At 45.5% G+C, this 15,238-nt stretch overlaps 1 protein-coding gene across 3 annotated transcripts in view; it reads right to left on the bottom strand.

Moving 5' to 3' along the window:
• The window catches only part of osbp2b (oxysterol binding protein 2b), an 84,217-nt gene that overhangs the window by 26,131 nt on the left and 42,848 nt on the right, over window positions 1-15,238 (bottom strand). For 2 of the 3 annotated variants that reach the window (XM_071352983.1, XM_071352984.1), the window contains exon 3: window positions 1,510-1,763. In XM_071352983.1, the coding sequence (XP_071209084.1) occupies window positions 1,510-1,763 (254 nt within the window). Of the gene's footprint in view, window positions 1-1,509; window positions 1,764-12,389; window positions 12,924-15,238 lie in introns of those variants that run through there. The other variant, XM_071352985.1, reaches the window with a different exon arrangement.

Raw genomic sequence — 15,238 nt, 5'->3', positions numbered from 1 at the left:
AAGCTTGGCACACCTGTATTTGGGGAGTTTCTCCCATTCTTCTCTGCAGATCCTCTCAAGCGCTGTCAGGTTGGATGGGGAGCATCGTTGCACAGCTATTTTCAGGTCTCTCCAGAGATGTTCGACCGGGCTCTGACTGGGCCACTCAAGGACATTCAGAGACTTGTCCCGAAGCCACTCCTGTGTTGTCTTGGCTGTGTGCTTAGGTTCGTTGTACTGTTGGGAGGTGAACCTTCACCCCAGTCTGAGGTCCTGAGCGCTTTGGAGCAGGTTTTTTATCAAGGATCTCTCTGTACTTTGCTCTGTTCATCTTTCCCTCGATTCTGACTAGTCCCGCCACTGAAAAACATCCCCACAGCATGATGCTGCCACCACCATGCTTCACCGTAGGGATGATGCCAGGTTTCCTCCAGACGTGACACTTGGCATTCAGGCCAAATAGTTTAATCTTGGTTTCATCAGATCAGAGAATCTTGTTTCTCATGGTCTGAGTCCTTTAGGTGCCTCTTGGCAAATTCCAAGCTGGCTGTCATGTGCGTTTTACTGAGGAGTGGCTTCCGTCTGGCCACTCTACCATAAAGGCCTGATTGGTGGAGTGCTGTAGTGATGGTTGTCCTTCTGGAAGGTTCTCCCATCTCCACAGAGGAACTCTGGAGCTCTGTCAGAGTGACCATCAGGTTCTTGGTCACCTCCCTGACCAAGGCCCTTCTCCCCCGATTGCTCAGTTTGGCCAGGCGGCCAGCTCTAGGAAGAGTCTTGGTGGTTCCAAACTTCTTCCAATTAAGAACGATGGAGGCCACTGTGTTCTTGGGGACCTTCAATGCTGCAGAAATGTTTTGGTACCCTTCCCCAGATCTGTGCCTTGACACAATCCTGTCTCGGAGCTCTACGGACAATTCCTTTAACCTCATGGCTTGGTTTTTGCTCTGACATGCACTGTCAACTGTGGGACCTTATATCTACAGGTATGTGCCTTTCCAAATCATGTCCAATCAATTTAATTTACCACAGGCGAACTCCAATCAAGTTGTAGAAACATCTCAAGGATGATCAATGGAAACAGGACGCACCTGAGCTTAATTTTGAGTCTCCTAGAAAAGGGTCTGAATACTTACGTAAATAAGCCATCTGTTTTTTATTTTTTATACATTTGCACAATCTTTTTTTATCCTGTTTTCGTTTTGTCATTAAAGGATAGTGTGTAGATTGATGCGAAAAATATTAATTTAATCACTTTTAGAATAAGGCTGTAACGTAACAACATTTGGAAAACTTCAAGAGGTCTGAATACTTTCCGAACCCACTGTATACAGCCAACCCAACTGCCTATGGACGGTTGTGGAAAGAATCTGCCCGGTGTGTAGTCTCAGTTGATCGCCGCTGGACATAGACCAACTTCTATATTTGAATAGGGACCTGAGTTGGGAGAAAAAACGACCTAACGTATCATCCGTAGTTAGCTAGCTTTATTTGGATAGATGTGTAGAAGCCTTAAGTCTCACTACTCACATTGATCATAGCATTCGAGGTGATGCGGAAGAGGGTGGCTCGTTCATTGACGCCCTTGATCTTCTCTCCTCCCTCCACTGGGACTCTCAGCGCCTCAAGTTCACTCAGAGAGCGCTGCAGGGCCGCCCCATGCTTGGCGATTAGGTCGTTACACGTGCTGAGGTCATCAAGCTTGCTGATCAGGGTCTTCAGAGTGCCCTGGATCCCCTCACTGCGGTCCGACTGGGTCGTGGGCTCCTCGTCCCCTGAGTCATCTGCAGAAAAAAGATCAGAGTTCAGATAAGAGGAGACTTTAAATAAAGGAGGGGAATCAAGGATGCAGGGTCCTCACCACAGACACGGAAAACTAAATCAAACATTAGAAAGACATTAGCACTTCTTAATACTATTTGGAGTAAATTCCTGTAAAATGTTAACTCCATATTCTAAGCCCAATACCCAGTGGCTGCATGAACTCATGCATCCATCTCCCTTTATTGATTGCTCTCTAAGAAATGAGTTGGTTTCCCAAGTTAGAGCAATCGATAATCTCACCATTCAATGACCCACTCACTAGACATGTAAAATGGAGGACACTGCAGTAGGCTCACCAGCAGCAGAGTCAGTGTAAAATTCATACAGAGAGGCAGCCAACAGATGACCCTCAAAATATTATTGGAGGTCCTAATGAGCCAAATCTATGGTCGACGGATTGCTTTGCTTCATTACAGATTCATCACATTCCAAGAGATGCAAACGTGTGCATGTGTGTATCTAAAATACACAGGGTCATTTATGACTTAGCTATGAAGAGATTCAGAGACACTATGAAAATACACATTAAATAGTCATTACTGCCACGGATAAAATGTGTGTTGGAATTGCTCTGCTCTTTGGCTGGATTTTACAGCTGGTTTTCACTTACTAACACAAACACACACACACACAAACATCTCTCTCTTAATGGCCCCTTTCCGGAGACAGATACTGGTGAAACCCTCGGAAGCAGAACAAATGTATTTAAGCCGAGTCAGGCCATTTACATGAGGCAGTCTTCCATTCCCTCAGTGGGCCCCTGCTCTGCTCTACTGCAGTGGTGACTGCAGGGCAGTGTGTCCGCAGTGGAGAGGTTACTCGGGACCACTCTGAACATACAGTATGAGAACAGTGTGTCAGCCTCTGTCCAAACATTACATAGACTCTTACTGGGAACAGAAATACCCCCCAGGTCAGGCACAGAACCAGATATAGCCCACATCCAAGCATTATGGCACATCCCCTGGAATCTGAGGGATTTCACATTGCAATGACCCTGGTGGTGGTCATACGAACATCAATGGTCAGTTTAATAAAGAGACCTCCCACACAACATACTATATGACTTGATCAGAGACAGGTGTGTTAGTCTGTTAGAGAGCAACCACATCTTGACCATGCGTTTCCACAAACAAAAACCCTTTAAATGTCAGGGCAGAACACATGATTTATTGAGGCAAATCAGGAAACCTCTGACATTTGTTCTATAGTCCAGAAGTGGCATGGATCAAACTGATTCTCCACCATTTTCTCAACCCAAGATGCACAAAGTGACAGTGTATTTGTTGTATAATACAAGTGGATCTTACTGTTATGGAAATTGGTTTGAAGATGATACACACTATTATAAGGGTAACATAACGCACCGGTAACCGAGAGACGTATGTGTGCACGGTACGGTGGCAGTGGGTGCATGCACATGTGTGTGTTTGAGTTACAAGCTATACACAGAGTGTACAAAACATTTTTTTAAATAATGATTTATTACAAAAAACACAAGGAGGGGGTAACATTAAAGTATTAGAACATGATGCTGTAGTGTTTGTCCTTCAAGACACTATCAAACATGTATCAGTCTTTCCGCAACAGAGCCATCCTTATGTGTGAGGGTGCGTGTGCATGATAGTGATATAAAATATATGTCATAGTTTCCTTTTTCATGATCACAATCTTGTGAAACCCGAACCCTCCAAGATCCCCCCACAGTTCCCCAATAGCTATCCCTCAACCATTCGAGACCCCTCCCATAGTCCCCCCCAGAAGCAAAATGTCTTAAATTACAATTAAATCCATTCCCCACCCCCAAGAACCCCCCAATACACCAGCAACCAAGAGAATGAAATAAAGAGAAAAAAGGAAAAGACAGAAGTGTACAAAACATTAAGAACACCTGCTCTTTCCATGACAGACTGACCAGGTGAATCCAGGTGAAAGCTATGATCCCTTATTGATGTCACTTGTTAAATCCACTTCAATCAGAGTCAAGGTTAGAACACAGGTTAAAGAAGGATTTGTAAGCCTTTAGACAATTGAGATATGGATTGTGTATGCCTGTCATTCAGAAGGTGAATGGGCAAGACAAAATATTTAAGTGCCTTTGAACGGGATAAGATAGTAGATGCCAAGCAAACCAGTTTGAGTCAAGAACTGCAAAGATGCTGTGTTTTTCAAGCTCAACAGTTTTCCGTGTGTATCAAGAATGGTCCATAACCCAAAGGACATCCAGACAACTTGACACAACTGTGGGAAGCATTGCAGTCAACATGGGCCAGCATCCCTGTGGGACGCTTTCGACACCTTGTAGGGTACACGCCCCGACAAATTTAGGCTGTTCTGAGGCAAAAGGGGGGCGAAGGGGTGTAAATCAATATTAGGAAGGTGTTCTTAATGTTTTGTACACTCAGTGTATATAAGAAATAAAATTAATATTTTCACGAGTGCAACAGCAGACATGACTTATTGTACTAAGTTAAATAAAGGAGGTGAGGTATCATCACCCTCAACACTAGAGTGTTGGACGCTGGAGCCTTAGAAACATGCCTCTACTGCTCTGGCATGTTATTGAGTAGATGGGAGGGTCTTTCACATTTTTTAAAGGAATGTAGCTTCTCTTGAGGAGTGGGAGGTTATTGATTTAGCCTAGAATCTATCTAGAAGGATCAGGAAACTCACCATCACCCCAGGTTAGAGGACAAACTCTCTCTGAAGAATGACAGTTACATTCAGATCATTTTCACAGTCTTTCAGCTCTTCTTCGACCACCTTCATCCTCTTCACTTTCCATCTACTCTCGCATAGCTCTGTTGTATTCTTTCTTGCCTATTCCTGCATATACATCTCTGTCTGCCAGTCCTCTTCTGTTATTCCTCTCCTCCTCCTGATCTTCATCTGTTATATCAGGGAGTAATCCTGCACAGCCTAGGCCTAGGGTGGTGATTAGAATGTTCCAAGCATGTCACTTGAATGTGAAAGTGTCAGTTTAGCAGCTAGCAAAGGCCGTTCTACTTCCACATTCCCACTAGCAACATGCCAGCTCTCTCTCTGACTTCACAGAGGAAGAGACTAACACTACTGACAAACACATTTACAACATGTAGGCCTACATCGGTGATGACAAAAACCATCACATGCTGCACACACTAGTGACAAAAAAGTCTGAAAGGCACTACTACCCGTTTCCATTTCTACACAGGCATAACCGAGTCATAAAGACAGCAGCACCAGGAGCAGTGAGAACCAGGCAGTGGAGTGTATTAAAGTGACTCATTCCCAGTCCCAGGCTCGCGGGCTGTATGTCTGCGGACAGTCTAGAGCCTTGGCAATTACTCCACAATCTGACCTGGCAGAATGACATGCTACCAACAGACAGTTGCTCATCAAATAACAACAAGACATCAACAGGCATTCATGATAAACCAAGACCAAATATGACCCAGAGAGCCAGGGACAAGTCACACAATCGACTACAAAAAGAACTCATCTCCTAACTGTTTGGTAGTGCTAAAGAGACTGAACAATGACAGCACAAGATGTCTCTCTTTGTGCTAATCAAATGTCCTCCAGTAATCCATAAAGAGGGGGGAAACAACCCTCCTATTTGAAAGGGGAGACGTCCTGGAAGAGGGAGGAGAGAAAAGAGAGGAGGGAGAGAGAGGTAAAACAACACAAGAAAGGGAAGACGAGGGCACTCACCATGTTTGCACCCTTGGGCCTCCATCTTCACCCAGTGGGTGGTGACCAGTAAGCAAGCACAACCAGCATAGACAGCCAGAGACTGACTGCTCTGACTGGGTGATGTAATGCGTGAGCGTGCTGAACGGCCACGCTGTGTGCAGGAGCACAGAGAGACAAAACTGTCCAGCCAGAGGAAAAGACAAAAGCAGGCAGAGCTTCCGTAGACAGTCCAGCCCTGCACCAACAGAGATGGGAGCCCAGAATGACCCTCCCCATGACCATCTCACAGACCTGGAATTGAATTATAATTAGAGCAGTTAGGCTCAGTTAGTGCAGGAGGCACCACAGAGAGAGAGGGGGAACAGTAGGACTGTTTGGCGAGGCACGGAGTGACTCACCGCCTACTATAGGATGTATACTAACTAGTAGTGGCCAATAGGATACATTAGGGTAGAGCAGAGACATATAGAGCAGAGGAAGCATGGCAGAGGCATCCCCCAGGATCATTAATATAGCCTCCAGAACCCAACTCTGCAACCCAAGAGGGGCTGCCCTATGCAACTCAACCCTCCAACACCATCCCATCCTCCTCTCTTTATGTAGCAGCAAGGTATGCCTTGGCACTTGGCATTGCATGACATGGCTGCCACTACAGCAATGCCGCTCATCCTGATCTACAGTGTTCAAGTCATCCACATTCAGTTAACTGCCAAAATAATGGAAACACTTCAGTAAATAGGGATACAAAGTATATTGAAAGCAGGTGCTTCCCCACAGGTGTGGTTCCTGAGTTAATTAAGCAATTAACATCCCATCATGCTTGGGGTTATGTATAAAATGCTGGGTAGGCCATTATTTTGGCTACAATGCCCCCATCCATAGAGCACAAGTGCTCACTGAATGGTTTGGTCACTGAATGGTTGGATGAGCATGAAAACGATGTAAACCACATGCCATGGCCGTCTCAGGCACCAGATCTCAACCCAATTAAACACTTATGGGAGATTCTGGAGCGACGCCTGAGACAGCATTTTCCACAACCATTAACAAAACACCAAATTATGGAATTTCTCGTGGAAGAATCCCTCCAATGAGTTCCAGACACTTGTAGAATCGATGCCAAGGTGCATTGAAGCTGTTCAGGTGGTTTGTGGTGCCCAACGCCCTATTAAGACACTTTATGTCTGTGTTTCCTTTATTTTGGCAGTTACAGACTGAAATTACAGCTGCGCGAAGCAGGCAGGGTAACGTCAGGACATCCCAAGATGAGAGGCCTAAGTGGGGCTGTAGGGAAGGAATAAATAGACCAGCAGGCAGGAACAGGATATGGCCAGGGTATGATCAGACTGGGCTTAAACCGTTTATGAGGAGAAAATAAATGTATTAAGTCTGTATTAAGTTTTAACTGTCCATGTTGCTATACAGATATCATTTTAGGCCAGGGCTACCGAAATTGTTGCTTTGCCATGATTGGTTGTAGGTTACTGATAGGCCTCTACTATTGGCTGACATAGCCTATATCACTCACTAAAGGAGGCGATAGAGAATGAGTTTGGGACAGGTGGGTTGAGGCAGGTAAGTTGTAACAGAAGTTTAGAGCAGAGGTAGAGTAAAGGAACTCTGCAGCAAAGCCCTGCTCTCATTATTCACAACTCACTGCCAAGGAGTTCACCAGCCAAGTGATGGCACTTAAAAATAAACAGTCACATGCACCAAGGACTATGTCTATGTGTTTAATGAATAATCTGCTTACAGCAGGTTGTCTGCTTAACTAATTGCCATTCCAGCACCTCCGGGCCCCCGGCATGCAGTCTCTGAATCCATAACAAAGTCAAAGGACCCTACCATCATCAGTACACTCACCTCATAGCTAATGGGGAGGCTGCCTGCTGTGAACAGAAACACTGGTTTCATGGGGTGAAATCACAGAGGGGAGGAGTACTGGTATTCGTTGTCTAATAAGAGCTAGGACATTAGGATGTGTAGAAACTAAAGATGAATGTTTTTAGCTATTTTGAATGTTGCTAAGATGAAAAGCTAAGATGAATGTTTTTAGCTATTACACAGAAGGGGACTTAGTTTGGTAGTGAGCCAGAGGTGAAGGAAAGTTGTCATGATGATCATCTATCAAACATACAGAGGAAATTAAATGAAATATAAAACAAAGGAAGGGCATTTCAAACAACATTAGATTACAGGATATGAGTGGCTGATCAGTGAGTGAACCAATCAGAAATACAAGACACATGGCTAGCAGCCCCAGGGTACACAGCGAGTTGTGTGGGGGGCTTAATGGTAATCTTCTGCAGGTAATGAGGAGCTGTGCTGTGATGGTGCAGTGTACTGCTACACTCAGTGTCCATGCTCAGCCCCCCCACCCCTCGGAACGCACAGGACAACGGATGTGTCGGGATGGCTCTTCTTAGCAAGGTCGACGACACAGAGCGAGAGAGTCGATTACCACATGAGTCACGACTCAAGGGCGACGTGTCATCCTCCTCCCCACACCTCAGAGAACACCTATTACACAGAGACCAATAGAAAGCTGAGGCTCCCTCTACTGCTCTGATTTTATGCCTAAATTTCAGCCGATCTTGATGTCTATAATCTTCCTGAAAAAAACCCTAGTCATTAGACGTCAAGTAAACCCACAACTAAATGTCCAATAACCTCTACCTTCCACATCCTTCTTAGCATGCAAACTGCTAATTTCACACGTCTGGTCTGACAGAGAGCGAGAAAGAAATAAGAAAGAGAGAAAGAGAGAGAAAGAGAGAGAGAGAGAGAGAGAGAAAGAGATGGTTGTGTAATTAGGAGAGCAGTGCAGTACTACTAAACTGACAGACCCCGTCTCCAGCTCTTCCTGAGGATGTGCTGTCAGATCAGTGGTTTGGTTCAGGGTACATCCACTAGCATGGAGATCTGATCTACCCCAGGAGCACGCATGGAGTCATGCAGAAAGCCTGTCTCTGTGTGTTAACACTGACATTCACACAACAGACAGAGGGAAGACGGCTGTACTTTAGTCTCTGGGTAGCCTAGACATAGAATGATGGGATAATGATGAGGTAATAATGAGATAATTATTAACAGTTCATCATAATAAATAATGTGAAGAATCACATCCTCACTGCATAGAACATATAATGGCTAATATGTTTATGAGATACAGTACCAAATACCATTTTAAGTGACCCTAATCAGTAATCAATGCATTGTTTTGCAGAGAACCCATTACAATTAGTGGGAGGAGGGCGTTGGGTGAGTAACCAAAAGGTCGCTGGTTCGAGCCGACAAGCTGAAAATCTGCCAATGTGCCCTTGAGCAAGGCACTTAACCCTAATTGCTATTGTAAGTCGATCTGGATAAGAGCTTCTGCTAAATGACTAAAATGTAAAATTGTAAATAATCCCACTTCAGAAATCCTATCAGATCCCCTCTCTGCTCCATATACAGTATATTCCAAGTACAGACTCAAGCTATTCTACCTCATCCAGCTCAGCTCACATCCCAAACCACACGCACACCTGAGGTTAAAGGAGGCCGTGGATGGAGAAATGGTGCATTGGTAGGTAATGCATAACTACCCATGAAATCTGGAGAGTAGGTTATATTTAGTAGTACCGACGGACTAGTATGTACTTGCGTGTCTGTCTGCTTTTAGAGTAGTCAGATTCATCAAGGAGAAGAGAGACACAGGGAGCTGAGCGAGGGAGTTTGAGAGAAAGAGAATAGAGGAGTGGGATAGAGAGAGAGAGAGCGTTAGAGTGAGTGACTAGATAGGTGAGAGGATAGAGGGGAGAGAGGATAGAGGGGAGAGAGGATAGAGGGGAGAGAGGATAGAGGATAGAGGGGAGAGAGGATAGAGGGGAGAGAGGATAGAGGGGAGAGAGGATAGAGGGGAGAGAGTGTGAGCGGTGTGTCCTGGGCCAGGAGAGGGAGGAGAGTGTAATCCTGAGCAGTAATTGCTAACTGGCTGCTGGGCTCCCCTGAGATGCATCAAGTGAAGACAAATGGAGGAGACGGCAGGTTAAACCCAGTAACACAGCGCCCGGCTCAAAGCAACCAAATTAGGAACTGTGCAGAGCAACCTATCACTGTCCCCCCAACCTCTGCAGTACACTTCTAGTAGAATATTGAACACAATATAAGAACAAACCGAGGGTTTGGTGAGTAAGGGGCAGCGTAACTCACATTTTACCAGAAAGCAAAAGATCAGCTTTCAATGAAAACAAAAGTAAAATGTAATTGTAAAAAAGTGCTGAAAGGGATCTGAAATAAATCCATATGAATATTTATTAGACAGAGGGGCAATATTCTATTTCCTGCCTGGCGTAGTATAGCAGGCTTTACAAGGAGGGGACATTTTAGAGAGCCAATATGTTGATCGATCCACAGCACATTCAGGTTCTGTCCCAAATGGCACCCTATACCCTATATTGTGCACTACTTTTGATCAATCAATCAATTCATCAAATGTATTTATAAAAGCCCTTTTTACATCAGGGCCCTTCAAGAGGAAATTGCCCTCTGCTCTCCCTCCCACTCTCTACAGGCATGGACATTAATTTGTGTTCCTCCACTAAATGCAAATTCAGCACCTCAGTGGCACCTCCTCGTCCTTGTGAGAGGGCATGCTGGGAAGGGAAAGTGTAGGCGACTGGCCTGGGAAACCACAGTGGTGCTGTAGGGTTCTACTACATGCATGATGACAGGGTCAATGAGATATAGCAATTCAAGAGGCCAGAAGGAAAGTTCATGAAAAGACTGTGGATGACGGTCAGTTACAGTGAAACAGTCTGTACTGAGTTCTACATGGTTTCTGGTCACGGTTTTATCTGATAGTAGTAGGGTCAGGACCATACCAGTATCGTGATACTTGTTACTATCGTGATACTTGTTACTATCGTGATACTTGTTACTATCGTGGCAAGGGTTGAACTTCTTTAGGAAAATAGCCCTAATGTTGGAAACAAACATCATGATGTTGTCATTGAGTCACATTTCCTTCCCAAGCTATAGCAGAATATTTTACATACAGCAGGTTTTTAAAGGACCAAGAGTTTAGTCTGCTTAGTGTTTTCAGTTATGCTACGGAAAACATATTGCAATACTGGCAAGGGTGAAAGTAGATTTCATTTCTTACCAGTACGGCGTACCCCCACTATTTATTTTGCCGGCACACCATACCGGACCACCTTACTTTCAACCCTGGATACTGGTATCGTCACAGCCCTTGCCTCGGCTTGTGCAAACCGGAACATCTCATAGGAGCAGGAGACTATCTCCTTACCGGTACGGAACTCCCTATGTGTGCGATAGACTGGACAAGATGCTAGTCTATTGCTGGGCCTTAACCGCAATCTACCTCCTTAATGCTGAGTGACAAGCAGAGACGCATCAGGTCCCATTTTTAGTCTTTGAAAAAAAAAACTGTGTGTGTGTGTGTGTGTGTGTGTGTGTGTGTGTGTGTGTGTGTGTGTGTGTGTGTGTGTGTGTGTGTGTGTGTGTGTGTATGCCGAGTGGAGAGCAGAGATGGTACAGAAAGCCCAGGGCAGGAGCACACAGCTGTCCTAGTGAACCATCACTACCACCTCCAGGGGGAGAGATTGATAGAGTGAGAGAGGGGGGAAAGAGGGATGGAGAGAAAGAGAGAAAACATGGTCATTGTGCAGTAGAGTCTACGGCAGGGGTAGTTTGGCTACCCTGGTCCTGGAGTGTCGCAAGCGCTTCATGTTTTTGATTTAACTGACCTGGAAGACCAGGTGTGTTGAATTAGGCAATCATTGAACTGATCAATTAACCTAGTTGGAACAAAATCCGTCAGTACCTGCGGCACTCCTGGAACAGGATTGCCTACCCCTGGTTTACGGTATAAGAGACTGTGACCAATCAAAGGACCAAATTATGACAATAAAAAATACAAACTTTAACTGACATAATTTCAACCACAGCTCAACTCACTCAACACACAAACTGTAAAGTCCATGAATGGGTTCATCCCCATCACTTCACCTCACATACCATGCTTGGTTAGTTACACAGGCCTGCACCAACAGTCACACATTACCACTCTGACACACAGCTGACATGGAGTTCCCCAAATAAAGTTTAAAAACTAAGAACCAAATCTAACCTTGGACTGATAAACTGCTGTTACAAATGTGTAATCCCCTAACAGAAACATAATGTAAATGAATTGCATATTCACATGGTGATAAAGTAGACTAATTTATTCAACTTACACCCCGAAAATAAATATAAAGTAACCCAAAGTAGATTTATGCTGGTACAGTTACTATAGTGCAGTGTCACACACTGCATTGAACTGCATAAGTGTGGTCATCATCTCCATGACTCTGCGGAGGGGCTCTAGGACCCAGGGAGCCGCAAGAGCTAGCATCTTTACAATCCTCAATGTCATCATCTCCATGACTCTGCGGAGGGGCTCTAGGACCCAGGGAGCCGCAAGAGCTAGCATCTTTACAATCCTCAATGTCATCATCATATGTGGACTACTGTTACTATTAACACTCTACTCACATACTGTACATGCACAGACAACTATGGCATGCAGATATACACAGCTAGGGGCTAGCTAGCATGTTGCAAGTTTCATAACTTCTACGTGCAAACACAAAGTGAAGCAGCCGGAAGACAGAGGGAGTGAATGGGAGAGGGAGAGAGAGAGGAAGGGAGAGGAGGAAGAGAGGGAGGGAGGGAAAGGAGTGGGAGGGGAGGCTGCATCCCCATGAACGCAGGTCCACCCATCTCAACTCTGCTGCTGCTGTGGATGGTCCAAAGCACTAACACCGGCCAGGCTGCAGTCGGACCAAGCAGCGCGGAATTGAGCCAAAAGCCAGAAAGCGCCGGTTCGATACAGAGAGATGGATGGATAAATGGATGGATACCTCCGAGGCATACGAGGTGGAGGAGGTGGCAGGCCGAAGTTTTCCTCCGGGGTGGTGTGAGAGGAGTGTGGAGGCTGTCTCCTCCTGAGGCTGAGCTGTAGCTGCTGTACTGACCCTGGTTCAGTTTACTGAGGCAGCCCGAGTTGCAGAAGGAGCGGACCGTCCCTGGTTCCCAGCAGCCCCGGCCCTTCATCCCCCTCTCTCTCCTCTCTGCTCTGCAGGCCCGGCGCTCCCGAGAAGCGACACTAGCCTGGGCCGCTACATCATCCTGGCGCGGGGGGGCGGAGGCAGCAGCGATTGTCCTTATTCAGCATTGCAGCGGGCACACGCACTGCTCACACACACATTCACACGCCCGCACGCTATGACAAGGGAAGTGAGGCAGGCGCTCCCCTCTTGCATTCGTGTTCTCTCCCTCTCCTAGCTTCGGCTCTTCTTCTCTGAAACGCTCTCGCTGCACACACACTCAGAGCACAGCACATTTACAATTCTCCTCCACATGCTTCTCTCAATGCAGTGCAGAGTGGAAAGGAGGGAAGGAGGGAGGGAGGGCGAGGCAGAGAGGAGATAGATGACTGCCGGCTGCCGAGACCTATAGAACCTAGACCAGAATGCATTACTACTTCCCCAATGCCATAGCCCCCCTCCCTCCCGCTGCTTGCCTTCCCTGCTTGACGGCATAAATCAATAGTTAACGGCTTCACTGCTGCACAGATTACAGTGAGCATTAGGGACAGTGCTTCACAGATCACAAAACTACCACGGTGTGCAGGTGTGTGAGGGATACAATATGATACTGGTGTTAACCTCATGTGGAAACTACAGTCAAGGACATACAGGTCAAACAATCTGTCATCTCTTTGCAGTCTTCAATAAAATATCTATCTACTGATCACCTCTCTGCTATTCTCTCTGCCTCTTTCCCACGATCAGTAAAGCTTTCCTGAAGAGACCAACAGTAGTGATCAGGCCACTGCGCAATTCTGACCTCCTCTAAAAGGGCAAGGTCAATGCAGAGATGTGATAGCAGAGATATACTACTGTTACTGTGGCTCTTCTCCTCAGCAGCATGCACTGCTGCACCCACAGCACAGTGTTCAGAAGGGGGGAGGTGATCATTTTAATACGGCTGCCAAGGGTTCATGCAGTGTACTGCATTTGCATTCCAAGGTGACCTTGACCGCCCACAAAGCTTTCTGCCTCCCTCTGTGCGCACGCACACGCACACACCTTGAGAAAGGGGAACAGTCTCACACACACACATGTATACCAACAATAACTAGGCTGTCCTCTGATCATATCCTCTGTTACATAGGCTCATAACAGCAGCTATAGCGTCGCAATTCGCATACACATTGGAGCATGGCAACAGAGACAGTTTATTTATAGTGATCCACTTGAATTCTGCTCAAGCTGCTGCTGCTGCTGACGCCTCTGGGAAGGACACACTATGACAATGTGTGTTTGTATTGTAGGCAGCTGTATGAGCTGTCATTAACCATGTCATGGTTCCAGGGGTGCAACTTTCATTGGGGACGGGGATGGACATGTCCCCCCCCTGACATTCTGAAATTGCATTTTTGGCATTGGAATGTAATACAAAACACGGCAAGAGTGTGCTTTAGGACCAGGCGGACGCCTCCGAGCAGTCTGGTAGGCTGTTTGGAGTGTTTATCCGAATGGATTTACAGTGGTTCTTTGTATAAAAGTTGTGTCGTACTGCAACACAGCTTGCGGGCTGTCGCAGAATTCTACGGCACGTTATTTAAGTGTCAGCCATTGTTGCCATTAATGCTAGTTAGTGCTAGTTTGACCACTAGAGGGCATCTTTGAGAACTTTTACATTTTTTATATTGGCTGTACTAGAGAAGTTAAAACCTTTTTTTGTAAGAACATAGTATATGGGATTGATTAAGAAATGTAGCTTAATTAATTTGATTAATATTATGGTGTTTCTATTCCAAGAAAAACAAACAATTATACATCTGACAGACAGCGCCTGATTCAGTAACACTAAACAAGGATTAGATGGAGGCAGATGTTATAGGAAGAGACTTGGATGTATAGCTGAGGGAAAGGTGGGAAGTATCTGGGCAACTACAGTACCTTTATTTAGCGAGAAGAAAATAGGAGAATAAGAAAGAGAGAAAAAGTTGTGTTAACATAGGGGGGTGGGGGGGGGCGTTGACTGGCTTTCAAAAGTTGGCGCTGTACAACGTGACCGGTTGGGAGTAGGCTACTAAGTGACTGCGAGTGAAGAGCAATATAATCCTAACATTTCCACACCCTAATTGTAGTCTAACCAATACCCAAACGGAGATTCAGTGAAAATAAAAATCTCATTGATTTATCAATACCATTCCCCATGCTTGACTCAGAGCAGCGCGAAACGGTGCTGAAATAGTTGAACACACGCGGGTAGGCTATTGCTTCAAATCCTATTATAACAATTGGATGAATTTGGGTGTTCCAGTAAGCAACAATTAGTTGCCTTCATTAGCCTACTTTATTCTGAAAATAACTCCAGCACAGAGAAGAGAAAGGAGCCTTACATTTTTTAAATGATTTAACTAGGCAAGTCAGTTAATAACAAATTCTTATTTACAATGACGGCCTACACCGACCAAACCCGGACGATGCTGGGTCAATTGTGCGCCATGGGACTCCCAATCACGACCGAATAAAGCGATTGAATTCACAACTGAATTTGACTGTTTTTCATATTGGCAATCAACCATAAACACAGCATCTACCGTGATATTCATTTCCAGCAAGATTATTCAAGCCATCAACTCACTGATGGTTGAAAATGATGAGCGATCGGCAAAGGCAATCTGGAATCTGCTGGC

This window comes from Salvelinus alpinus, chromosome 19 (genome assembly GCF_045679555.1).
Source record: "Salvelinus alpinus chromosome 19, SLU_Salpinus.1, whole genome shotgun sequence".
Lineage (NCBI taxonomy): Eukaryota > Metazoa > Chordata > Actinopteri > Salmoniformes > Salmonidae > Salvelinus > Salvelinus alpinus.
This window is presented reverse-complemented; position numbering and strand designations above follow the sequence as displayed.